This window comes from Corvus kubaryi, unplaced genomic scaffold (genome assembly GCF_017639235.1).
Source record: "Corvus kubaryi isolate FWS band 111438036 unplaced genomic scaffold, C.kubaryi_AGA036_p1.0 37398, whole genome shotgun sequence".
Lineage (NCBI taxonomy): Eukaryota > Metazoa > Chordata > Aves > Passeriformes > Corvidae > Corvus > Corvus kubaryi.
The window spans coordinates 24,508,945-24,536,836 of NW_024581137.1; the positions used below are offsets into that span (position 1 = coordinate 24,508,945).

Consider the following 27,892-nt stretch of genomic DNA (forward strand, 5'->3'; position numbering starts at 1 on the left):
GGCGGGATAACAAGCATGGAGTGTATTTTGATACAAGCACACTCCAGCTGCAAGGAAAAGTAAAGTAACAGCTTGTCTCATCCTTATGTGGAGGCCTCATGTCAGGCTCCACCACGTAAGTCTTTTTGTTTGAGGCTTTGCAGCCTCCGTGCTTGGAAGAAGTTCAGAGAACTTGTTCTTACCAAGTCACCTCAGCTGCCGGAGGACAATGGTGAGCCGTAAGGTCTGCACAATGCCTTGCTCCTGCCACCAGGCAGGAGCATACCCTGCACCGTGCTCCTCCTCCAGTTTGGAGGGAGATGAGGGGTCGTAGGTCATAACAGAAATCAGTGAAGAGTAGCTTGGTTTAACTGCAGGAGTTATCCGTATGGTAAAATGTCTGGAGTATAGGTACAGACAAACTACTGGATTTATTTGTATTTGAGTGCTTTATTATATTGGAATTGCAGTGATATTATTAACATTTGTACAAATGCACAAAATTCCTTTCTCTTCTAGCTAGAAAGAGATGTAAAAATCTGACCTAGTTGAACAGTCTCAATGAACTCATTGTCCATTTGTAACAATAATGGGTTCACAATGCAACAAAAAGCTTAACATAAAATTAAACATATTAAATGCTGCAGCAAGTATTTACATTTATGTACCAAAAAAAAAGTATCTCCCTCCAGTAAGGAAGGTGGTTGCTTTACATAATAAAACAAACAGACATACAAACACAAAACCTTTGCATACAATACAAACAACCTCAAGCCCAAAACTTACTGTGACAGCACCTTTTTTTAATATAATATATATATATATATATATTTATATATAAACTTCGATAGTTTAGGCTTACTCCAAGCAGTGCTAAAAGTTCCTTAAAACCAGGAGAATGGCAATAGTCCGAAGAAGCAATGTTCACTGATGAGTGCTACCCAGTGTTTGAAGAGAGCTGCTACAGAGAGAGGGATACAGAGCTCACGGCCATGGGCTGGGAAACACTTGGGTCCCTATGATAAAGTCCTTGGCAAAACTCTCAGTGGCAATTGTTTTTACTCAGAAGAGCGAATATACCTTTCGTGCAAAGTAGTTTGTCTTGTGGAAGCATGCTAAAGGTGATGTCTGTCAGGGAACTCCTTGCAATCTCAGCTCTGTGGGGTGGGGAAAATATTTCTCTGACATTTCCTAGATTCCAGAAAGGAAGACATTTCCCTTGAAATGCCTAATCAATCCTCCCATGTCCCTTGCTCCAGGACACTGCTGCAGTTTCTGCAAAGCCGGAAGGAGCTTTCAGTCTTCATTCAGAAGGCTGTCACACAGATTTTTAGTCAAGAAAGATACTTGGGTCTAAGACCCTCATGGCATCAGATGGCAGGCTCTGACCATGGGCTTTGTGAACAGTTCCACCAGGTCAAACAGCAATACTAACATTTAACTTGCATAAATGTAGAACTGGAGATCCTGAATCCCAGGTATTACACATTCATCTAAATATAACGAGTTGCAGTTATTGATTCCAGTCCAAGGAGAGCCTGGGAAAGGATCAGATTTCCACTTGGAGAATCAATCTTGTCTCTGAGTGTGTGTGAACACTGACATTTTTGGCCTTGTGCAGTCTAGGACTTGTTTTGAAAGCTATGGAAAACCAATAATGGTGAGCAATTTAGCTCTTAAGTGTAAAGCCACTGATAAAACTGAGATAGCTGTAAGCTCTGGGAAAAAAAAAAACAAAAAGGGGTTATGGATGTAAACAGTCTCTTTTGTCTTTGCAGTAAGATGATCATTTCAGATGTTGAAAAATTGAACCTTTTTTGTTTTTTGGTGTTCAGATTGCTTGAGATTTTATTGCTTTTGTTTGCCTTTAGAAGTTTTTTGTCTCTTCTTTTTTTTTTTTAAAGGTGCTGTCCCTAGTCAAGTTATAAGGCAACATATTTTATTGATTCAGAACTCTAATACATAGTATGGCCACTGTTATCACTGCAGCTTTGCAGCTACTGTGAGTTGGACAACAGTCAAAGTGCATCACAATGCACAACAGAGCCAGTCTCCTGACCTTACGATATACAGGACACTTTGGTTCTTGGGATGAGAGATTATAAATGTAGCTTAGATGCCGCCTCACATCATACACATTGCATAATAAAACATTTATATGCTGTCATGAAGAGGGTGTAAAGTCTAAGTCACACTGCAAACTGGCTGGTCTCAGCTTCTCCGCTCGGACAGGTGTGAGAGACAAGTTGTAGATATGCCACCAGTGAAAGCATATAAATGTATCTGGTGCAAAACTTTTACAAGAGTATTTATAAATGATTCAACAAGGGAGAGCAAGAAAGAGAGCAAGAGCTAAAGTGCAATTTTAAAAGAATATAAATAATTGAAATGTAGAAATAAGATACTAATTAGTTGTAACTGGTTTTGTTTTATAGGCACAGTTTAGGTTTTATGTCTACAGATCAATTTTTTCTTCTTCCCCCTCCAGTAATTTTCTCTGATGTATAATGGAGCTTCAATGGTCTAAATCTAAGGAACACTGCTTAGTAAGAGGACTGAAGAGGCAATGATAAGGCAGTATAGTGCAACTCACTATGTGATATTAGACAAGAAATGAGGATGGGGTTAGATCTTCTGTGGTGATGTATAAAATCAGCCTTAAAGAAAAAAAAGCAGAAAAAAAAAAAGAAAGACAGGCTTTCCAGTTATACGTTGACTCACGCTTTCTAAAACAAGAAAGCACATTTTCCAATACATAGCAAACAACTGAAGGTTTATAATTGGTTTCATTGTTACAAAAAAAAAAAAAAAAAAAAGAAGGAAAAAAAAGCAGATGCTGCTTTAAGGAAAACATTTAATTCTAGGAATTTCTGTACAACTGACCTCAGCAAGCTTTTCCATCTTAGATGGATGACTTCTGCTTGAGACCCTGAAAGATTAAGATGCACACACACCTAGAGTTGTTTATTGCAAAACTAATATTGTAACTTAAAAAAAAAACCAAACAGATTCTGTACAAGAATACTGTTCAAATGGAATGTGTTAAAATAACATTTATTAATAAATACTTTATAAAATTCTATGTGAATACTAAATTAATAGATTCCTGTTTTAAAATTGCTTTGGTCCTCATGAATTTTCATAAATTCACTCTATATGCTTTTTTTTAAAAAAGGTATTAGCTGCTAAAAAGCACATTTTGCCTAAACTAAAAGGCTAGTTTTCAACACTAAATATTGTTGCTTAAAAAAATATGAATCCTCAAAAGTTGGGCATTTAACAACAGTTATAGCTGGCTTGTTAGTTAACAGGACTGAGTCATTAACACTAAATCCACACGCACTGAGGCACTGAACCATTGACTTTCCACTATTCAGAATATGGGCAGCAGACTTTTAGCTTCGTAGCAGGAATTAACTCCCAACAGCGTGAAATTCTCCATAAATCATCATCATCATCGTCGTTGTCCTTATAAAACACACCATGATAGCACACAAACTACTTGTCTCCCACAGGCAGCGTTATGAATATGGCTTGCATAAATTGACTTGGGGAAGGGGGGCTGGGGGCGTCGGAGCTGGATCGCAGCATCGTTTCTTTCTGATCAAAGTATTGCAGTTGTCCGTGGCTGAGATTTCCAACCTGCTTCCAACGTCATGCACAAGAGATGCTACCTACGGTAACACCTCCTCCTGAGCAAGGCACTGGCCAAGGCTCACCACCCTGCGAGCGCCCTGGAGACTGGATGACGGAACTGGTCTGTGTTGTCCTTCGCTGGCAGTGGGATAGGGCACAGAGCCTGGTGAGCCTGGCAACAAGCTGGATTGGCAGGGCAAGAGAAAAGTGGAGCAGTCTCCAGAAGTAGCTCGTAGCAGGATTCCTCCTTGATGGAAAGAGCCTGGGAAGTGCATTTAGAGTGACGTGCTTAGGAAGAGGCTGCTGCCACTGACCACAGGGCAGAGGGACATCCTGGAGACAGAGGGCTGGGGCTTCTCCCGTAGCCCTTGCTCAGGCAGCCTCCAGTGCCCGGTTGGACCGGCAGCTGGAGGAAAGGCTGCAGGATCACTCCCCTGGAAAACAAGAGCATTTTAATGTGGAAGCAAATCTGACGAATCATATAAGGTGCCTGGTACGGTTGGTCCTTTTCCCAATGATACAGCCGATATAAATATGCTGCATGTTGTCTTGGCCTGTGAACCTGTGACAGAGTTACAAGAAGCGATAGCAAATAGCTTTTCATCCTTTACTTATTTCCACATCACTAGCAAGGATTATACCTAAAGGCCAATAGTATAGAGAGGAGACATTTCATTGTAATTACACATTTAGGCCAACATGTGTGGTTGGCTTGCCTAGTTAGCATTAAAAAAAGAAATAATTGAGCTATATATAATACACATCAGTCAAACTGTCAAGTTGCTGAATTTAACAAAACTTAGGCAAGGTTTTTGTATTTTTTCCTTTTTTTTTTTTCTTTTTAATGTAGAGGCTTTCATTTTAACAGCTAAATATTTTAATTGAGGAGACTGAATAAAATGAAGCTAAACCGTAATTCTAGTGCAGTGTAGCTCAACTGGGTATTCTAATATTACCAACAACTTTGATTTTTATTTTTTAATGTATTTAAGTGCTACCCATATAGAGGGAAAGTTTTTAAAATTAACCCTGCAATTGCATTTCCTTTTTGATGGTGAACTATGAAATTCAGACGTAGGGGAAATGCTTATTTGGGTTTTTTACATAGTGGATACTCAGCTGGAACATTTTTCTCGACAGCGTATTTGAAAAAAATTCCCTTGGGAGCTGTGATGAAGCAAAACCATTTAGCTATTACAACTGGAGATTAAAAAAAATTATAGATTCAGTATTTAAAACACTTTAAAAGTATATGTTTGTCTAAAATATAATAGAAAATCCTTTACATTTGTATTTTTTCGTAATTTTTTTTTTGGTTCTTAGACTATATAATCAAGTCAAGATTTACACTGTACATTAAAAATCTTCTTTTGAATGTATTTGCATAAATGGAAAGCAAGCTGTTAGAGAAAAGAATACTGATAAAAAGTTAGTCACTGAGATAAGAACTAATTCGGCAATGAATGATGCTCAGAAATTTGCTTTCCCTTCCAGACAGGCCCTGCGCCTTTCAGTGCCCCCTCACTCTTCAGTTTTCTCACTCTTCCTCCTACATGGAGAAGACCCATCCTTTTATAACCCACAACTCCTCTAAAGACCAAAGACACAGTCTTTGAGGAAGAGAGCTTTGCTGCAGAACAAAGTGTGTTCGGGGCTAGAGCATTTTCTGGGAATAATGTGAATTTTGCTATTAAAGATGCAGCTCAGAATGTTTGAATGTTTTTCACCAGCTCGGAGCCTGCTCCCTGGGCGAGCAGCGGGAGGTTTTGCCGCTGACAGATTTGAGAGCAAAATCAGGTCCCCATATACAGCAAGGAAGCATAATTAACTGGCATCATCTCTGTCTGATTTTCCCATCAATCACTGGGACCACTCAGGGATGCAAATCAGTTGTGCTGAGGGGCAGGCTCAGAGTCCAAACAAAAACCTTAATTGTGGCATAAGGCTCTTTTCCAGACCCTCTTTGCAGGACTGTATTTTATCCCAAGTGTGGGACTTGGCATTCTTGCAGCATTTTCTAGCCGCTGCATGCCTTCTAAAAATTATTTAGCATCCTAAAGAACAATTCCTTACCCGTGGTAAACGAGTGTTAAGTGCCATTGAAGTCTGTGAAGCTACGCTGCTGTCTGCCAGCTTGGGATCAGTCCGTGAACGTTTAAAGGAATGCCTGCAGAGAGCAGGTCTTTCCCTGGGAATTAAAAATGGCATTTTTCCAACTGGTCAGAACCATTACACTGATTTATTTCTCATTTATAGCCCATGAAGCCTGAGGCTGTTAGCTTTCATTGCTAGAACAACGCAACCAGGTTAGGGAAAAGAACTTTTCCGAATTATTATATGCTACATGGATTTTCCTACATTAATGACTGGCAGTGCAAAACTTTCTGTGACTCTCAGGTGTTGCTTGCTATGCCTCTACTGCACCACAGAAGCTTACAGGGCTGCATAGCATCAACACAGCTGGCTCACCATCCTGCTTCACCTGTGGCTGCGCTGTTTTCGCCTTTCCCTATTTATTAAAAACACTAAATCAGGAGCATTTGTATTTTTTAAAAACCAAATGCTTGGCGCAGCCCAACTGCGGGTGAAGAGCTAGTGAAAGCAGCAGCCGTGCCAACAGTTTTTAGGTGGGCTTGAAGTCTTTGCTTGTTCATTACCATTCTTCGAGAAAAAGAGGGAAGCGAGAAAGCCTTGGAATGAAAAAAAAAACCAAGAAAAAAAAATCTGGGAAATGAAAAGTGAAGGGAAAAGGAAGGTGTGAGAATAACTGTAGGAGAAAAAGGCCAGGGCAGGGGAGAGAGGAGAAGGGGGAGGGCTAGACAAAAGAGCACGCTATTTGGGCTTGATTTTGTCCTGAAGCCACATCCTATATAACTGCTCTGAAAGAGGCTCTGAATGCAAGACGCAGTCTGCTGATAGCACAACGCTAACTCTTTTTTATTATGCTGTCAGCAGATGCCCTCGCTCTATATTTATAGCCTAATTACTCCTAGTTACCTATGTTTGACTCTGTTTAATACTTTTCATGCCTCACATTGGCTAACAAGCTGCAGTTTAACACAACTTTGTATTTCTGAGGCTGCAGGCTAGATTGGTGAGAAGGAAACGTGACTATGTACAGAAACAGTTAGGTTTATAAACAAGTAACTGGTACCAAAAAAATGGAGAAAGCACCAAAGCATTTCTCAAGCTGATAGCATATTAATTGCGTAACTCCCTTTTATGTAACTAAGTATAAAAGACATTTTAATAACTATAAAAATGAATAGCCAGAGTCTTTCAAGAACTGAGGAATCTTCCAGGCTTGAGTTACGGTTGCAAATATCCTTAGCAGAGAGGACGCTTTGATACGCTACCACACTCCCCCAGCAGTTTCTGATCAACCACTTTTAAAGGATGGGGTTGATGTCTGTTCTGTGGCTGGCGAGCTGGGTGAGAGTGGAGCTTCCCACGACGTCGCTGACGGAGGAGGAGGTCGTTATGGTGTTGTGCTGGATGACTTGCTGCTGGGAGCAAGCTGGGACTGGGCTTGCAGGAGGACTGCTCTCGGGACCTGGGAAGGGATTGAGGGCACAGAGACAACACACGTTCATTTTTCCATCCTAGTAGAAAGGATAGGCTGGGTGATACTCTTGGAAATACTGATGACCTGAAGCATGCACAAGTCCCAGGATTTCAAAATATAATTACAGTTATCCAACACTCTCTGTCTTAAGATTGTTTTAGTTTTCACAATTCTTTTCAAGCCAACTTCTCTTATATCCACCTGATTTCAGGAGCTGAGACCTTGAAAAAAGTCCAAGACCTTAATGACTGAAACCAATGTTGGGCTAAGAAGTCTGATATCTTAAGGTCTTTAGAATCAGTTGGGATGCTTAAATGCTTTATTTGTTCCAGCAGGAATCAAAATTAGAGTGCAGTGCACTGCAGCACAGAAAATCTAATTCAAGCAACAGCTGATAGGCATGTAATGCAATTATGTATTTTTTTTCTCTGAGTACTGTTAAAGAGACAGATGCATAGTGATGCGGAGGAGAGAAATGGGCTCTATTTTAAGACAATGTCACAATCTGGCAAGCCCTGAGGCTCTTCTAAACTGTTCTAGAGAGAAACAGAGAATTTGTCCCTAAATTACTACACTCACAAAATGCATCGACTAGAAAGAATTGATTCAACGTCTCCGTTAGCTGAGAATTTTTGGAAAAAATAAAAGGAAAGATGAGAGTTAAAAAAGAGTTAACAAACCTTGAAAACCTGCGCCAGGCCTGGTCTGTGCCACTGTCAGGGCACAGTACCATTTTCGCTGGAGGGGACTGTAATATTTTCCTTTTTAACTTTCCTTTTGAGAGTTATTTTAAGGTTCTGGCAGCGCCGTGCCCAGGAGGACTCTTGCAGGTTTGGAGCTGTGAGTTCAAGCAGGATCCTCCACAGGGGAGTGAGCGTCCATCCGTGTGCATCTCCTTGCCGAAAGGAGGGGTGGGGAAGACTAGCTCTGCTGAGTGGGATGCAAACCGGGGCTTTTTTGGTTTTGAGCGGGGCTGGATAAGTAAGGGCAGGAGATTGGATGGCTCGGATGATGTTTGAGAAGACAGGTTCAAGTGATAATATGACAAAGAAGGGGTTCTGGAGGGAAGAACTGGAAGGTTTGCTTTCCTGTGAGGAGTGTGGAGACAGCGCAAACATACCAGCTACTTACTTAGATATCCTTGTGATTCTTTCTGCATAGCTGTTATCGGACAGTCTTTATGTGTTAACAATAACTGTTTCAGCTGTGCTACCTCATTTTTCAGCATGGAAACCTCGTTCTAGAAAAGAAGGAGAGACTTTGGTTAGCAACGAAGTTTAAACCAGGCTGTTCCACAAAGCTTAAACTCAAGAACACAAAATCTGCTCCATAACTTTGAAAGAACTGCAATAAAAGGTATTCAGGTGCTTGTGTGCTGGATTTATGTTAACATTTGTCAGTGACATTATTTTGTAACCTCTGAAGGCGGTCTGGCTTCCAGATTTGGTGACATAAACTGACAGATGAACTAACTTCCCAGCACCAGAGATACTTAAGGCAGTGTTTCAATCTACTCGGGAAATACTCGGACTCTCTGCGTGAGGCCAGGTGGCACACCCGTGGGGTCAAAGGCCGTATTGCTGTGCTCAGGGGTATGGTGGCAGGACTGCTGTCACCTACAGCTCGGCTGCAGCCAGTGCCTGGGTGCTGCTCACACCTCTGGGTTTTGTGGGAGAATGTTTTGGAGGAGTGCCATGCTACAAATGGTTTTCTGCCCTTGGCAGCACACAGGCACACTTCTGCATGAAGCAGAAGTACTGTGCCCACCATAAGAAGGACAGCACTGTAAGAAGGGCTTTTGTTACCGTATTCATGGTATTTTCATCTATCCAGTTGATTTTCCTCACTGATAGACGGTGACAGTGCTTCTATCTCACTGGTTTTGAATGAGGGTTTAACTACATGCCCTGCTCTGAAGAAATTTTTTACAGTCATGTTAATGGCATTTCAAAAAAAATCCCCACAAAAAGCAGTGACAAGGAAAGAAAATAAATACAACTCCATCTAGTGAAGGCTTCTAAATCCCAAGACAGCTTTTTCCTGGCTTATCCTGCTAAAATGTAATTATTTCTTTAATTGAAGCACACACGTCTTGATTAACAGACTGATTGTGCCTGAGCTCCCACTAGGAACTGACTGTGCGGGGGTAGCCCCAAAGGCACCGTCAGTCAAGCACAAAGAGCCCCTCTGTGTCTTCAGGGGTGCAGACAGTGGCTCGCACCTGAAGCTGCATGTTTGTCTGGGTGAGCTCTTCTGCTTTCTTTTCCAGTGACATCACCCAGACCTTCCTCTTCTGTCTGCAGCGCGTGGCAGCGGCTCGGTTCCTTTCCAGAAATTTCCGCCTCCTCTCATCTGGGTCTTCGTCCACCACCCTCCTCCGGCGACCTCCAGTCGGCTGTGGTGGCTGTATCGTCTGTGTGGGCTGCATCTGCTGTGCTGCCGGCGAAACCTGCAGGGCAAGAAGAGGTTTTGCAGGGGGTGGTGAGGGGGGAAAGTTACAGAGGGGGATGCTGAAATGGGAAGGGAGATCTCATACACTCGAGTGGCCTGCTCCCCAGCAAGGTCTGCAACAGGCTCAAGTCAAAAGTTGCACCAGATGCCACTGAAAGCAGCTGGTGGCAAATCCTTACCATGCTCAAAGTAGAGATTTTTTTGAAACAATCCTCTGAACATTTTTTTTCCCCTTGAGTTAGTTCTTAAAAACATTGACTTAGATGCATTCTCTGCCACCACCTGTTTCAAACCTGAAATGTCCAGTTTCTCTCAGGATCTGTTTTCATCAAAGCACAGGACTGTAGTGGCCTAATTTCTGTCTCTCTCTTTCTCCTCCCCACCCCCAATTGCCTCCAAAATTTTAGGCCATTTCTATTTCCCAAGCTTCACCATCTTCACTTCAGTGTTTGCCATCTCTGGAGGCAGGAGCTGCAGAGCTCTTTGCACCGGCATGGAGCTGGGAAGCAGTGGGCTGGGATCGCACAAGGCCAGCAGACTTCACTGCCCCTCAGGGGCAAAAAAATAATTTAGGTACCTGAGCTTGAACCTATGTTTTGATATCCTGGCACTGTGTGGAGAAGGGATATTCCTTTTATCAGAAGTTTCCATTTGACCTCTGTGGATGCTATACTCCTTTTTATTCAATTTATCCCTAGCTTTGAGAGTAGAAGCGCACCACATCCAGCCCACTGCTACAAAACTATGGAAAAAAAATGTGTTTGTGCTTTTTCAAGCAGGGGAGTATTGATCCTGCTCCTGAGAGTAACTGGACCACAATATTACAGAAAAGGTGCATGGTAGGGGCAGTCCCATGTAAACTATGCTCTGACTGCCTCCTGGGCAGATGGAACATGTCCATGTCCCTGTCAGGAACCAGCACCAGATTTAATGTTCGACTGCCTGGGAATAGGTTTTTGGACTGCTTTCCTGCCTCTCTGTGGCACTCAGGCTATGGGGCTCTGGAGACTCCCTGTGTCTCCCTCTGCTTGGGGTCTGGGAACCCAATCCATGGATCCTATTGCTCACACTAAGCTCACATTGCTGCTGCCACTCCTGCATAGTCTGGAACAGTCTGGAAACTTGAATTGTTGACTCAAAATTAATCCTCTTGTTCTGGCAAAGGCCCAAACCTCCAAGGTGCTTCCTTTTGACTCCAGGGAGTGGACGTACTCAGAGCTTTGTCAGACTGAGCCCTGAATTTCAATTGCCGCAATTAACATGTTCGCCTAACACCTCCGTCTGTCTCAATTAAAATGATACTATCGTCTTGAGTCTTGCGAAGTTGAGGTGGCTTTTCTGTCTATAATATAGTTTGCTCCCTCTCCCAGCTGACTTGTGGCAATTACAATGGCAATTTTATGTGTAATTATTCTCTGCATCTGATAACGCTTTTTGCGTAAAGTCAGATTTATTCCCAGCTTTATGTTGCACTGTCAGGGAATCTCTCTCTCACAGGAGCAGAAAAAAAGTTTTGAAGAATAACCTTCTAAAAATAAATAAGCCACCCCACATTTTCTGACTGATGTTTAAAATTTCAGCTTGCATGAACTCCATCTGTTTGCTGATAAAATCTTCAACCTTCTGTCCACACTGAGGGTTGGAGTGCCAGATCCATGGCAGCTGCAGTGGGCACAGCCCCCATTCTCACCAGCATCCCCTGGCTTCTGCCGGGAGATCACTGCCAAGGGATTCCAGCTGCTCCCTGTCCACCAGGGCCGGGCGTGCTGCCTCTTTAGCAGTATGTCTGAGTGCAGAGGTCTCAGAAGTACCTTTTAATGTTGACATCTCATCAAAGACCTTTCATTTTTCACATATAACACCTTTCCAGACTTCAGAGATCTGTTATTTATGTTTCCTTATCGCTTTTTGCTCCTTTTCCATTCAGCTTTAAAATTTCTTGTTTCTTAACTCTCTCAGTGGAGTCTGGTACAAAGGCAGAAAAAGGTAACTATAAAATTTTAATTATTTTTTTAATTCCTCTCTTATGGTCATTTTCTCCTGAATAACTAGTGAGTAATTTTGTTTTCAAAATGTGCCAGGCAGTCTCTAGGTAGTCAGAGTGCATTTTCAGAACAACAAAATCTTCTCTCCATTTCAGGCAGATATTAATTATAAGGGCTGCCATTATTCCACTAATAATGTCATGTGGGATAATTAACTGACTCTTACTCAATAGCTCTTAACCCTGTTAAATTATATCTTAGTAACCATCTAAGCATCATTCTCTAGCAGGATTTCACTGCCCTGCCTAGGACATAAGAAAGAAAATGAACTAAATATAAAATTTAGGCTAATTTTGGTTTTGTTAGAGGATGCTAATCATGTATCCGTAACGAAGACAAACACAGGACAGCTAAGAGACTGAAATGGCATTCAAACCCCTACTCTGCTTGAGCTATCACTCTGGCAAGTTTGATATAAAGAAATCTTTAGAGGACCAATGCAGAATAATAGTATAATTTTTGTAGTAGTTGAGGCAACATAGCTAGAACTTGGTAAAATATCTCACTTTCTCAGAAAGATACCTATCAGAAGGTGATTTCTACTTTTATGCCTGATCCAATATTTCTTTCTGTTCTTTGCAACTTACCACAAAACTAATACCCATTCACTCATTCTGTGAAAGCATAATTCCTTGGGCTCCTGTGTATCAAAATGGTAGCTGAAAAGCATGAAATGAATTCTAACATTACAGAAGGGCACGGTGTAGAATAACAACAGTCTCGGCATGGGAGTATGCAGCTTACAGCAGCATGGACTGTGCTGTCATTTGGCAGGTGGTTTGGAATGGAAGAATCAGAAGAATAAGGAGGTTAATAATTAGTAAATCGCACCATAAAATTAACGTCTGCTGGAGCAATCTGATCCCCAAAGAGGCCATTACCATGGGGACTATGGATGAGCTTTGAAAGTAATAACTATGTGGTTATTACTCAGCAAGCCCTTCTTTTCTCCCCTCTGATGCATCTGTTCAGAAATCCCTACTGCCTTTGCACCAGAGGAGCAGATGCACAGCAAGAGCTCTGCTGCCTGGGGAAGCCACTGACCCTAGGATTCCTACTCCACCACCCTCTGTACAATCCCCTTGGTGACACTTACACCATGGACAAGGTGAAGACCTCCTTGATCCCTCATGAGGTCTGTTGCCTCCAGTGGCATGGCAAAGCTTATCTGACTGCACAGACCCAGCTCCAGACCCTGTGTGGTGCAGGGGCACACAGTGACCCTGACACAGATTTGTGGCTGCCAGTCAGCCTACCTGCCCTGGTGCCTGTATCTCTTCTTGCCTGCCTGAGTCTTTAGTGGTGCCTAGCTAGCAGGGAATATGAAGCACAAGAAATTGAAGCTGTCCTAACTGTGTGAAAAAGCCAAGGTCCCTGTTCAAGTCAGTCTAGAGGAGGGCTACTGGCTCACTGATCTTATCCTTAAAACTGTGAGGTTTTTTTTCCCAACAGCTGTTTTCCCTGGTAGTTTTCCCCTCACCCATTTAAAGTGATGCTGTGGATGTTTTGCAGCAGTGCTCCATACCATGGGATCTGATGCCCTCAACTGCATTAACGTGTTTATCCTCCCAACCCCTCAGTGAAGGTTAAGTGATTTCCCCCATCTCATCCACGGAGTCCTCAGTTGGCTAAGCACAACTTTATCCTCACTCTCTCAGGGATCTCCAGTACAGCAATCAGGTTACTTTTGGTTTCTCTGATATGAGATAATGTCTTTTTATTGGAGTTTTTAAACAACTCCAAGGAAAATAACTCATTAACAGATGGGAAAATAATTGAATTCACAAAGTAAAAACTGAAGTAAACTTAGGAAAGCTCTGGACATCTTCTCACCGGGGAGTCTGCTGCTCTCTTACTTAGACTGTTTCTCTAAAGCTGACAATTCATTTTACATTAGCAAATACTTTAGGGAAATCCCATGTGCTTGCAGACTCTGCTGTAATAAAGCTAGATGTTAGTAAATAGTTAATGCTGTGGGACACTGGGATGTCAGCCAAATACTCTCATTTTCTTTAATGTTTTCTAAGAGCTTGTCTGAAAGGTATTTGCAAGCAACACAATACTTCACAGATTCAACTTCTTATGGCTGGCATTCCTTTTTGTCCTCACATTCTATGCACTGCCTGTTTGTCTTCCTTAACTTTGCTCTCCAGACCTGCCATGTTACAGTAACTGCCCCCAGAGCTTTATTTTTCTGGTACGATCCTGATGCAGAAGCCTGTCATCTTAAGACATTAATAGAATTCCTCTTAAAAATGACTCTGCTAAAGTTTGTGCTTGCTAGCTCATTAGTTCAAGAAACATTCAGTTCAAATATCGAATTATCCAAATTGCTGAAGCCAATATACGTGGTGCAGAAATTGAGTCCACCTCCTTCAGTGGAGACCTTCACTGACTTGTCACATGAATACAAGTCTAAATTGCCTTCTTTGTTTAAGTCTCTCTCCTTGGGTTGGCTTCACCCTCTTTTTTCTCCTGTCACAACATGCACCAACTGCTGCCTGCACTCACGGCTAATCTTGGCTTTCTCTCACACTATGCAGATGTCTGTCCTGTTCATAGGGTCTGGATCATTTAATCTTTTCCTCTAAGCTGGTGTATCTTACCTTTAAACTACCTCTAATATCTCCAGTCTTGAACACCCTCCCCCGGCCACACACACACACCAGTGCCATTTCATTTCACTAACGACTTTGTTATGTATTTCTGCAGGTAGAACTCATACAGCTTGTTAAATCTTGGCCTGAGAAGTTCAGGTTCAAGCACATTAAGCAACATATGTAATATCCCAATCTCTGTAATAAACCTCATCCATAAAAGGATATGTGGCAATCTGCAGAGCTCAGAGCACTGAAAAGCCTTGGAGCTCCTTATAAAGTAAGAAATTACAAATGTCTAGTAAATTAGGCAGCAAAACAAGTTGTTGCTTCACTCCATTTTCTAAATAAAATTTGAGCACCCCCGTCACCATTAGCAGACATTTACAAGCAGCCTGAGGGGCTTGTATCTAACAAGACATGCATGCAAGAAGAAACAATACAGAGATCAGGCTTTAACTCCACCAAACAGCAAAACCCAGCGATGCAGCAGGACATGAAGGTCTACCTGTGCTTGTCCGCCCGAGTGCAGCGGGGGGTGCGGTGAGGTCTGGTGGTGTGCCGGGTGTGCGTGAAGGTGCGAGTGGGAGTGGTGGTGGGGATGGTTCTGCTGGTGATGAGGCTGAGGATGAGGATGGTGTGCCGGATGCTGGTGCTGATGCGGGTATGAATGATGAGGTGGCAGTGTCTGGTGCTGATGAGGATGTGAGTGCATATGATGGTGTGGCGTCTGGTCCTGTCGCGAGCTCATCATTTCCATCATGTGGCCCATGGTGTTCATATTCCCATTCGACATGGCGGCAGGATGATGAGTCAGTGCTGCCTTCAATCTCTGGAACAGAACAGGGCAGAAAATTCAACATTCATACACGGTGATCTGACCAGTCAGAAATGCTGTTGCAGAAATGATGCCTTGTCTTGTGTTTTGAGATTTATCTAGTTTTTCTCTTGCTGCTCCCTTGATAAGAGGCATCTTATTTCAGTTTGAGAAAGAACATATTCTTGGGCTGTTATCTAGTTTTCCACTGCAAATATTTAAAGATATATACATCTGAATTGAAATCTAACAGTTACACATTTCGTACTGTGCTTCTGAGGAAAAATAACTCTCTCTCTTTGGCCAGCTCAGTAGGATTAGCTTCATCAAGCTTGTAGTCTTGCAACTTTTAAAAATGGAAGTCTGATTAAAATAAAAATGCAACAAAGTGCCCGTCTTGTTTTTACTTCAGATATTATTTGAAAGACTCATTGGAAAATATGTTGCATTGACGTGTTTTTCAAATTCAGGTATACTAGTACCCAACCTGTTATTTCATTAGAAAGACGGAAAAATAATGAGGGTGGCCTCAACCTGATCCTCCTTCTTTGCTGAAAAGTTCAAGCGTGTGTTGTCCTGTTATCCCATGCTAACCTCTCTGTGTTTTGTACTCCACATGTCACTGGATTGAGCTCTGGAATCTGACCAGGGCAAAACTTTCCTTAGTATCAATGGGATTTGTCCACTTTTACCTGAACACAAACACCTAAAGGCCAGTGGGAAAGGTTGAAACATTCTGGACTGCAGCATAGGGCCTTTGTGTACAAAGGATATTGTGGAAATACAGAGTAAAAAAGTTCCCTTTCAGCACAGTTACAGGGTCATCCCAGAGCCATGAGCTGTACTGGCATACAGACACCTTGTTGGTGTCATCTGACCCTCGGACTACTGAAATCACTGGCATCCTACAAGAGTGTGCCAAAGGCAGAGCCTCACAGATGCCGGCTAGGAGAAGGGTTTCTTCCAAACCCGTAGAAACCTCCTTCATATCCATGGTTCTGCATCTTGCTCAACATGGAACATTATCTACAGCAGCCACCCAAGACCTCTTTAACTCGTTGTATTTTCAAGGAAGTCAATTGATCTACTCTCACTAATGCAAGTAATTAGCAGAATATGGTAAGATAAGAAAGAAAGGAAGGAGGAGCATGGTATCACTTGATGCCAGACCAGCATGATTTGAATAACCCATCAACTACCTCATAATTCATTATCCAGCCAGAGGATAGAACGAATAGCAGAGAGCTCATCAGTAAGAGATGTCACCGTAGGACAGTCAGTAGAAAAAATGCAGTGGTAGGAGGCACAGAGTTGAGCCTTTCCCCATAGCAATATCTATCTGTGGGTCACATATGATTGTCAGAAGATCCTATAAGCCAATATGACTAAAAACTGCCAGCAGAGGAAAAATGACCAGGCTGAACTGCATTTGGTTCTGTCTTTAAAGCAAAAAGAGTGACTGCCAGAACACTCAGAACCTATAGATGGGGATTTCAGTCTATTTTATATTGAAATAACATCTGTCTGTTGCAACACTGCAAGGCCACAGGTAAAGGCTTCTATGTTCCAAGACATTACTGTACTGTGTTTGTACAACTGTGAGTGAGAAAGAAACAAATTCTTAATGGAAAAAAAAATAAAAATAGAGGAAAGAAAAGAACGTTGTGGAAAGCAAAAAGAAGTAACATTCAATTAAAAGTGTCATCCTCAAGTTTTTGTATCCACGAGCTTTTTCAGACTTCATGAAGGTCATTCTACTGAGACACTCTAATAGATCTATTAATCTAAATTTGGTGACTTCTTTCACTAATGATCAATTGTCTGACCAAGACTTAATAAAATATATATATATATATATATATTTGCAAAACACATGCAAGAACGAAGTCTGAACTGATGACTTTTAAGAAGTTTCCTTAAGAAAGTCTGTCAAATCATAACTAAGTGGCATGTGTCCCATCCTGACGATCTTCTCAAAAATAGAGATCAAGGTGACTGTGCCAGTGAGGTTAAGTACCTCCTTCCCTACCTCTAAAGTTAAAACAGAGGTCAATCTAATATCAATAGCAGTAACCCATCCTGGCCATCAAATGGAGGACTGGAACAGCTGCTGTCCTTAATGTTTCTGAATTCAAGTGCTACCATGGTTACTGCAAGCAGCTCCTCACAATGCTCAGAATAATTGGTGTTACCTAGGAGTGTATTAGGAAAAATACGGGCAGAAACACATTAATAAGCCAAGTCTTTCTCTGTGTCATGTTTCTTCAAAACTCACTAAGACCTTTTTCATGGAGCTGAGCCACCATGCACGTCTAAGACAAAGCACCAACAAAAGCTGTTGTCACTTTGTTTTCTGGATCTAAATGCAAAATAACCAAGCTCTCATTAGCCAGCAGTTTTGTGTGATGAATACCTTACAAAATCTACCATGTCTGTATTTGTCAAAGACCTCTGAAACCGAACTACAGTATGTCTTCTAAACTGCAGACTTTCAAAGCGAAAAAAAAAGGAGGGAAAAACTTAATCTGCGAATAAACATTTTTTTTCAGCTGTAAAAACTGAGGCTTACTAGTGTGGCACAACTTCAAGGAGAATAAATTATTTTGTTTTCTTTCCATAGCCCTTCTACCACATCCATTTATTTGAGATAGCAAATCAAGAGAGACAGTGAGAGGTCTGACATGCAGCTGGTTTCAGTCAATAGGGGTCATTTCCATTTGGTCTGTGTATTTTACAAGCTCCTTTTTCACTGTTCCCAATGGGAGGGTGGGCCAGCTGCCCTGGATCCCAGTCCTGGTAAGAAACCAGCTCTCTACATCATCCTGTCCCAGGGCAGCAACAGCCATCGCCTCCCTTTAACTTCATGCTTAGATCAGCTCCACAGCAGCGAGAGTCCTGTCCATGTCCACATCTGGAGCAGGCTAAATCTTCCAATAACCAGTCACTGCTGCCCATCAGAAACATTCAGGGAATGACAAACTTTTTTTTCATTTGGTCTTCAGTGAGATCAATTGTTTTTGATGTTTTAGTTAGAGCAGAAGGAGGGAAAATCACCAGAACTTGGTAAACTCTTTGCACTGGGTACGTGTAGCACTCGAAGGGCAAGCTGCAGTGTTGTTATTGTTTCTTTTATGTGTGCTAATTGCAAGCAGCTGTTTCAGTTTAGTGTCAAATAAAATCCGATGGCATAAAAGTTGAGCTTGCTGGACTGACGACACTACCAAATCCCCTCTAGAATGAAGTGGTAACCCAGGATCCAATTCTGCGGCCGTTCAGTTTTTTCAGGAACTGTGTGGCTGACTCCATCAGAGCCCGCTGGGACCTGGGAGTTTGCAAATTGGGACTGAAACAGAAGACTTGCTACTCAGACCTGTCTTCACCTAAACCTGAAATATCTGCTAGCCTCATACCAGTGACTTTTAGGGCACAATCCCTTTTTTCTCCCTTTTACAAGTCAATTTTAATAAAAAATCCCCACCAACCTCAAGCCAAGAGGAAATGCAGGTGCTCACCTTTCCTGACTTTTGCCCCTTACTGATTATTTTTACTATTTTATCAAAGTAACACAGTGACCAACATCAGTTATAGCTGATTTCCATGCAGTCATGACATCTCAATAAATGACTGTGAGTGACACAGACAGCAAGAGAAATCTTTCACGGAGAACAGCCTGCTTTGCCTCTGATCAAGTGAATAAATAAAATTCCCTTTTGATCCTACAGGAAGTCAGAAGCACATATACTGTCATCTTTGATGCTGAGGAGGAAATAGAGGATACTGGTGCTTCACAGTATGAGCATTGTGTTCCCTGTACAGAACAGGGAACTATTCCTTGTGGCAATGCCCCTAACTGTCTCATTTACTCTGAAGCTACCCCACTGAATGCCATATGAAGGTAACACCTCAAAGAAGTTATCATTGTACCTGGAGTACTGGGGGTTTTTGGGAACAAGAGAGTTTTCACAGTGTTTCCCCCATCTAAAGACTGGCATCATGGTGCAGTGAATTGCTTGATGCTTTTATCAACATAGATCATAACTTATACACTGAACATCTTTGGACAAATCCCAAGCCTGCCAAAAATGACCTTCAAGCATTTGAGATCCTGAATGAAAAACAATATCAGCTTCCCTAACACTTCTGCTATTCTGGATCTTGCTGCTTTCTGATTTTCCTCTATTGCTTCCTAATTTTCCTATGTGTATTTCAAAGTTGCCTTCGTTTTTGCCCTGTCTTTCTTTCTCAAAAATTGCTAGTGAAAAACAGACAGAACTTTTTTCAGTTTGTTAAAACAAGAAAACAAACAAACAAACCAAATCTGTAATTTGGAGGTTGCTTTCCCCACATTTAAAAATGCAAATAATAATTTTGCGGGTTTCATATGCATATTAATACTTATAATGCTTAATAAATATTTTTAATATTTATATAATGCTATATTTAAAACAGGATATACATCTTATATGCCAAAATCTTTGTATGACTATAAAATGCAACTTTCTCCCCTTCATCTCTCAATGGACAAGAGACAACAATCTTCAATTTTACAGGTGCTCTGTGCTTGCATCAAACAATAAGCTATTATAACACCCAGTTGAATTTTAGGTTGGGATAGACATGGAATGATGAATAGGACTGAATTGTTCCAAATAAATATGCATTGCTGCACTCAGAAAAAAAGCTCTCTTCCCTTCTGGTCGGCATGCCCAAATCCCACTAAACTAGAAAGCGACAAGGCCAGCTGCAGTATCTAGTTAATGTCTGGTATATTCTTATCAGGAGATTATATCAGACCCCTGTAGGCACATGAAATATGATCTCAAAGATATTTTTTTGCACTAGTGACTGTGATTCTAGTCCCTATTATACAAGGGTTTAATAAAAGTTCCCCACAGGGGACAGAAGACTCTAGAGAAGGGTGGGAAATCAGAAAGAATTACAGACATCAAGCACTGCCACACATCTGCAATTCAGTAGCAACCTCAGGGTAATGAGCTTGTTTAGCCAAACTTCATGGCAAGCATAGCATTGACTTCGGTGTCAGTAATACTGTTTTCTCATCTGCAATAGTCAAGCTTTCCTTTTTACTCTAAGCATCATACCCAAATATACAGAGTTAAGCCAGTGACAGCTAAAGCTGTGAACAGAACTTCACCCAGTGTATTTCAGAGCATCACATGGAATTTTATCCTTTCCTTTAACTATGACTGTGACAAGAGAACTTAGCATAAATGTCACCCAGGTCTTTTACAGCTGGCTGCTGACAAGCATTTCACAGTGTAAATAACAGAAACCACTCTTCGTAAATGTTCCACTCACATTCATAAAAGTAAATTGGAAGCGATTCATCTCCACTCAATAAGTGCTCACTTGTGCTCCACTCAAGAACTGCAGATACTTACGAGCACATTCCAGAGACTGGCAATTAGAAAGTCTCTGCTGCCACATTAAATGCTTTCTCCTACATTTCTTGTGCAGTAAAATACAGTTCTGCCTATTGGCGGAAGGAGGAGTAAGATGTGTGCGAAGGACATCAAATCCAGAACTGAAGTGACACATTACACTAATGTAAAGAGAAAAGTGGGATACATTTAATTCCCAACTTGCCAGTAACGAGTGCCAAATTGCTAATCTTCTAATTATTCTCAGGCTGTTTGGCAAATCTGAATTATACTTTTCCCTCCTTTTGTGCTTTCTTCCCTACTTAGTCAGCTTTTGTAACAACATGAACAATGGATCGTCATCCAGCCTTCAATGCAGCTCAGCCTCTAATAAAAACAACAAATTTTCTCCCTTGTGTTTCCAAATGCAAACTGAATTAAACTTCAGCAGAAAGCAGCAAGAATCAAGTGCAAACAATCAAAGCAGCGACAAAACTAATAGACGTCACGCTGCTCAAGGACAGGTCAGCTGCAAGAGCTGCTTCAGTGTCCCTGAGCGGGGCACAGAGGAGCTCTGAGCAGCCACGCTGGCCGCTGACATCAGTCCCAGTGACGGATGACTCTCCGCATGACTGCCAGTTTTAAGCAATCCAATGCAGGTCGAAGCCAGGGTGGCCCAAGGGTATTCTGTCGGAACTGCCATCTTCTGGTGATGGCATTTCATTGAGAACAGCCACGGCTCCAGGGACAGCAGAAAACATAAGTGAGTTTACATCCCAGCTCCACCCAGCAATTTCCTTCTGCTCATCTCAAAACACCTTGCAAAAGAGATAAGTACCAATATCCTTGTGCAATGCACCACCTTTTTAAGGATTTGAAGAAGACTAAATTCTCTGAATTTTTAATGAACAAGTAAATTATAATAAAGACAGAAAATACACTGGAAGGATGGTTTATATTTCTCACTATATACTATTTCTTGCATGAATCATTTCTCACATCAGTATTAAACAACTGGATTTGATTTGCACAGGAATCAGGAAATGTAAAGTTCAAAAAATCAAACCCTTAATTCCCACCAAGTCTAAGTCAATCCCTCCATGTGTATCCATGGCAAGGGATATTTAATTATGCAATCACACAAAAGGCAGCAAAGTGATTTATTACTGGCAAATGGTGTCATGTAATTTCAACATACAATACCAATGGAAGGATCCAAAAAATACAACCAACTTCTGACTGATTTCCCCACTGTGTGCCAGAGTCCAAAAGACAAGCTGCTACTTAGCTGCTACCTACCCCTGGAGAGGCCAGTTTCTGACAGCAAAACGCTTGACACTTGGGGATTAATTACCTGTGCCTGTGTGATGGTTTTGTCTGGGACAGACTTAATTTTCTTCATAGTAGCCAGTATGGGGCTGTGTTTTAGATATGTGCTGAACACAGTGTTATAACACACTGCAACATTTTTGTTATTTCTGAGCAGGGCTTGCACAGCATCAAAGCCTTTTCTGCTTCTTTCACTGCCCCACCAGCTGGCAGGATGGGAATGCACAGGAAGTTGGGAGGGGACACAGCTGGGACAGCTGATCCCAACTGACCAAAGGGATGTTCCATACCATCTGATGTCCTGCTCAGTATATAAAGTGAGGGGGAGTAGAAGGAAGAGGGATGTGCTCAGAGTGATGACATTTGTCTTCCCAAGTCACCATTATGTGTGATGTGGCCCTGCTCTCCTGGAGATGGCTGAACACCTGCCTGCGCGTGGAAGTCAATTCATTCCTTGTTTTGCTTTGCTTCTCTGTGACTTTTGCTTCACCTATTAAACTGTCTGAATGCCAGTTCATGAATTTTCTCACCTCTATCCTTCTGAATCAATCCCCCATTCCACCAAGGGAAAGGGAGCTAGCAGCTTTGTGGGGCTGAGTTGCAAGCTGTCAGTATGCAGGCATATACCAACTCTAGTTCTCCATATAGTCAGTCTTTTGCTTACTTAGTCCGCCAGGTTAATCTATGGGCTATTCCCACGCATGCTACGCTGTGAGCTGAGGAAAACACAGAAAAAACAGGCAGCAATAAAATCACCCAGTGTTAATCACACTCTGTAAGACCCTATGAAAACTTGGGCTTAAGGGAACCTGAGTCTGTACTGCCCATTTTCCAGATCTTTTCTCTTAGATCCATTTTAAAGCTCATTCCCAAGCCGAGGGACCACAGATTCTTTTTTCACATTGGACATAAAGCACTTTTAGAGAAGTACCTGGCAGAGGGGTTGAAGCTCAGGTCTTCTTCACTCCTGCAAGCAAATGCTTTAACTAAGTTTCTAAAATCATGTTCCATGTTCCAGTACAATGCAAGTGGGAAGTACAGAAGCTTGTACAGCGCTTGCATTGCTATATCTATATATATCTTGCCTGAGAACACAGACACATTTATGATTGTACTAAATGAGAAAAGTGGGAATTGATTTCAGAGGAAGTTGGGGAATTTCCTATACCAGCCAGATAAAGAGCAAATCCTCAAATCAGAGCATTCTAACAATGCAAGGAACACTGGGTTTGCATATTTTAATCTGTACTCAGAGATCAGATGGGATTAGCACTGCAAAAATTTCTCCCTACAGAATACTGCTCTGAAGCCATGAGACCCCTTAATGTGTACTTCAGCTTTTTGATGACAATGCAAATTGCTTACTTGGCTTTTCCCTCTCATGAGCATAAAGCACACACCAAGAACAGAAGAAGGGCAGGTTTAAAGTCTTTACCATCAGAAGATTTCTGAACTTTCATCACCCACCTCTCACTAAGGCTGATTATGATTAAGTCATTCATATTCAAAGAAAAATGCCATCCAAGTACATAAAACTTGGGTTTTTTTTTTATTCCTTCACTGGTGTGATTTTTGAATACTCATTTTTCCTGGATTAAACCCAGCACATTTAAAGGGCTACTAGCAAGCCAGAAATAGGATACATGTGCGCTTAAAAGTCCTTTGATTTCATCCCAGATGTGCAGTGCACACACACAGAGCACAGAGGACACGATCTGGTCTGTAGATTTTGTTTCAAGATTATACCAACCAGACTCTGAAATGTAAAACTGAAGCCCTGACCACTTACAGCCATTAGAGATCCCAGGGCTCTCTGTGAAAGAGTATTGATGTTCATTAGCCCCTTGGCCTGACTGCAGAATTCACTGCAGGTAATTAGACATTGTCTCATTACCACATAATTTCAGGTGAAGTTATTTTTCTTCTTCGTTTCTAAAGGTAAGCAATTCCTGAAACATTTTTAAAGCATTCATGGATTTTTTTTTTTTCTGAAGAAATGACTAGAAGATAAAGTACAGTACAGGGACATATAAAATGAGAATGTTTTTATGGGCTATTTCACTTTTTTTTAAAGCTTTATTTCTTCATCTAACTCGAAAGAATGAATAGCGTTTTAATTCGGCAGAGAGCTTTCAATTACCTAGCTATGAAAACATAATGCCTAGTGGCTTTTTGTATACATGCACTCAGGTATAGCATGTGGTATGCAGATACAAACCACAAAGAGTGTGGACAGGTTCATTTAGTGTCAATTTTCACTGTTATTAAATAAATATAATTTATGTCAAGAGTTATATGAATGGATATCATGAATATTCAGCATTGAACACATCAGTGTTGATAGGTACTGTCCTATTACACCCCCATATAAGGTCTCTTATGCCCCTCCAGCTTCCCCCATGTTGTCCCCCTGACTCCATCCCTCAAGCTGCTGCCCTACACCGTGCTCCCTTTGTTCTTCACCTGCAACTCCATCCCCCTTCGCTCGTAGACAGCTCAAGTTGCTGCCTTGTTTTTCACCACCTTGCACGTATCAACTGCTTTCAAACATTGGTGTCTTGGGTCAGAGGCATTGAATTTCAAAGCCACTTGAGTCTTCAGGAACAGCAACCTCTCAACCCTCTACCAGATACCAGCTAGCTACCCTATCAATGCCACAAGGTTTTTTTAATACACTTTAGGATAGCTACAGTGTGAAACAAGAGAGAAAAAGAATGAACTATTCTTTTTTTTATTGGAGTTGGTCATTTACACTAGTGGGCTTTACTTTGTGTTTGAAAGGGCAAGGAATGCATCCCCACACACTCCTCCATAGTTCAGTTGACAAGCAATGACTTAGTAAAATGCTGTATATTAGCAGCTCAGTCTCTTGCACATGGCATGTTTACTCTTTGGCATTACTGCTTTTCAGAGCAATGTGGCAGAGCAAACCAAAACAACCACCTTCCCCAGGGAAGGGAAGGATGCTGCCTGCTTGGTAAACCATTGACTCAACCTGTCATTTCTGCTCAGCTGGATTTGGCTTTCCTATGGCATGTACCACAGGATGCAGAACAAATTTACACAGGTCAGGGGCCTGGCTAGACCCACAGTTGCAGTGGCTGTCACACGAGCAGGATTTCCTTTCCAGCCAAGTGACAGGTACACCATATCCTGCCTTGCTTCATTGTGGACCCTTCCCTGTTCCTCCTGCCAGTGGAAAGAGGGCATAAATAACTGTCTAAGGCCAAATTCGTGGAAGAGGTGGCCTGCCTGGGGACAGACAGGAGGAGGGTCCATGCAGCAACCCGCACCCTGAAGGAGGTACAACACCATATGTTGGGTGAGCACCACCCTGGGAATGGGGGGATGCTAGGACCAGACACCTCCTCACCCACCTGAAGCAGTTTCCAGCATCCTGGGAAGAGACAGCTCCTGCACACCAGTTATCTGTCTGTGCTCGCTGTCCTACACAGCACGGATGAGTCTTCCGAAAAGCTTGACAGGGATCCAGTTGCTCCTGCTATTACCCTACCTTCCTTTTTAAAATATTTCTTGTGTACTTCTACTGAGTGAGAGAGAAAGGCATAAATACCATCTTGTTTAACACATCTTCCTGTCTCCTCTCCCTGCCTTGCAGACAGCATTATACATCTTCCTGACACCACCATTGTCTGATTCACTTGACATATGCACCAGAAAAAAAAAAGTCATGTTCTGAACAAGAACATAACACTGTGATCTCATTCCCATCTCAGACTCCCCAGCACTTCCCATTTCTTGCTGTTTTAGAAAAAGAAGAGGTGGGAAGCTTTTCCAGCTTGCTTACTGGGAAACTTACAGAGGAGATATGGTAATGGGAAACCAGATCAGCAAAGGCACACAAGCACTTACACAAGCATGTTAGAAATCAAGGTAATGCCATAGAAAGTTCAGCTATCTACATCCTACTTTAGAGCCTGAAGCATCAAAATCTTTCTCATCTCCTGTTACTCAGGAATATTGAGGAACAGAGATATTTCCAAAAGGGAACACCACTTTGAGAGGTGATGGCAGGGACATTCTGACTGTATGATGAAAATCACTGACCCCTTCTGTCTAATCATTTTCCTCTCTTTAAAAACAAAAAATTCTCAGGTATTACTCATGTCAGTGACATTAAAGGTTATGATGAAGTTCCCTCTTTTTTCTGGCATGCCAGCAAGTCAATGTAAGGCTTCCTGATGCCTTGTCTCATAGAACCATAGAACCGTAGAACTGTGTGTGTTGGAAGGGACCTTCAAAGATTGTCTAGTCCAGCCCCCTGCAATAAGCAGGGACATCTACCACTTCTCTGGTTGTTTCACCATTCTCATCATAAAGAGTCTTCTTCAAATCTTCTTCCTTCTATCTAGTCTAAATCTACCCTTTTTTAGTTTAAAACCATTACTAGTTATCCTGTCACAACAAGCTCTGCTATAAAGTTTGTCCTGATCTTTCTTGTAGGCCTGCTTTAAGTATAGGAAGGCCACAATAAAGTCTGCCCAGAGCCTTCTCTTCTCCAGGCTGAACAGCCCCATCTCTCTCAGCCTGTCTTCATAGGAGAGGTGCTCCAGCCCCCTCATCATCTTTGTGGCCTTTGTCTGGACTGACTCCAACAGGTCCATGTCTTTCCTTGTGCTGAGGAACTCAGAGGTCCATGCAGTGCTCCAAGTGGGATCTCATGAGAGTAGATAGAGGGACAGAATCCCATCCCTTGACTTGCTGGCCGTGCTGCTTTGGATGCAGCCCAGGATACAGTTGTGGCAAGCGTGCATTGCCAGGTCATGTTCAGTTTTTCATTCACCAGTACCCCCAAGTCCTTCTTGGCAGCTCTGCTGTCAATGCCTTCACCCCCCAGCCTGTATTGATACTGAGGGTTGCCCCAGCCTTGCACTTGGCCTTGTTGAACCTCATGAGGTTCCCATGGGCCCCCTTCTCAAGTGAGTCCAGTCCCTCTGCATGGCATCCCATCCCTCAGGTACTTCAACCACGCTACTCAGCCTGGTGCCATCTGCAAACTTGAAGGTGCACTTGACTCCTCTGTCTGTGTCACTGATGAAGATATTAAAACAACATCCCTTCCTGGTTGATTGCAACCCTCATTGCCCCTCATGTGCAGCTTCTGTCTCAGCCACAGGAGGTCACAATTAAGAGATGGCTGTGTGCTGGCAGCTGAGACACAGGCAGTCTTGCCCCAAAAATGTGCCTCTGCTCCTCTTTCCCAGTGAGCCACAGGAACGTTTGATCTGCCTACAGCCTTAATAACCCATTAGCAGCCTGGCCAAATGAGTGAATCTCTCACTGCACCTTCTCTTTGGAGTTCTGCCAAAGGACAAAAGACCAGGGGCAAGGAGCATTGAGGCAAACCAAATCAGGTGCTTGAGTGGACAGGGGAAGGGGAAACGGGGGGAGAAGAATTGGAGAGGAAATGTTGAGGCAGCTATTTTTTTCATTTTTTTCCCTGCAGTTAAAGCATTGACAGATAATTTATCACACATTTTGATGGTGCTCCAGCTGGCAGGGAAAAGAGCTATCTGTTTATTAATTCAATTAGCCTGCTTATTTATCAGCGGAGGGCGAGAAGGTGCAGTCACAGGCCAAACTGTGCCAGTCTCAGACCGCCTGCTGTCGGGCTGAGAGGATGACTCGGAGTGGGAACATCCTGCCCCCACCACTCCGGCCGGTGTACTCATCACCGCATTATCTCAGGCCTTCTGAGGTAAGAAAAGAAAAAAATAAAATAAAAAATCTAACAGCATGCATTAAGCACACTAGTGAATGTCCCAGGCAGGCTTACAACCAAAGCCTCAGAGCTTTGATGCCACCAGTTCCATGCTCTAAAAGTATTGGTTATGTCTGACATTCTGCCCGGAACAGAATTCTTTACTTAATTAAAACAGTTGAATACACTTTGAATTTTGAGTTCAATGGGGATAGTGTTCAAACCAACATATTAATACAGCACACAGCTGCTGGAAGGGGTAGGAGAGGGCAAGGAGTGTGCTGCCCAGGTACCCACCAATGCTTGACATCTTTGAGAAAGGAACATTTGTGGAAGAGGAAGAAAACAGGGTTGGAGGGGGGAAAGGCTG

General features: G+C 42.3%; 1 protein-coding gene across 8 annotated transcripts in view; it reads right to left on the minus strand.

Annotated features, from left to right (window-relative positions):
* Nucleotides 1-409: 409 nt before the first annotated feature.
* CREB5 (cAMP responsive element binding protein 5) overlaps nt 410-27,892 on the minus strand; it is a 258,000-nt gene continuing 230,517 nt past the window's right edge. For 7 of the 8 annotated variants that reach the window (XM_042043551.1, XM_042043544.1, XM_042043545.1 and 4 more), the window contains 4 exons: nt 14,782-15,105; nt 9,402-9,629; nt 8,312-8,420; nt 410-7,168 (listed from right to left, as the gene is read on the minus strand). In XM_042043551.1, coding sequence (XP_041899485.1) covers nt 7,005-7,168; nt 8,312-8,420; nt 9,402-9,629; nt 14,782-15,105 — 825 coding nt within the window. In that variant the 3' untranslated portion in view covers nt 410-7,004. Of the gene's footprint in view, nt 7,169-7,860; nt 8,421-9,401; nt 9,630-14,781; nt 15,106-27,892 lie in introns of all 8 variants that reach the window. The other variant, XR_006018548.1, reaches the window with a different exon arrangement.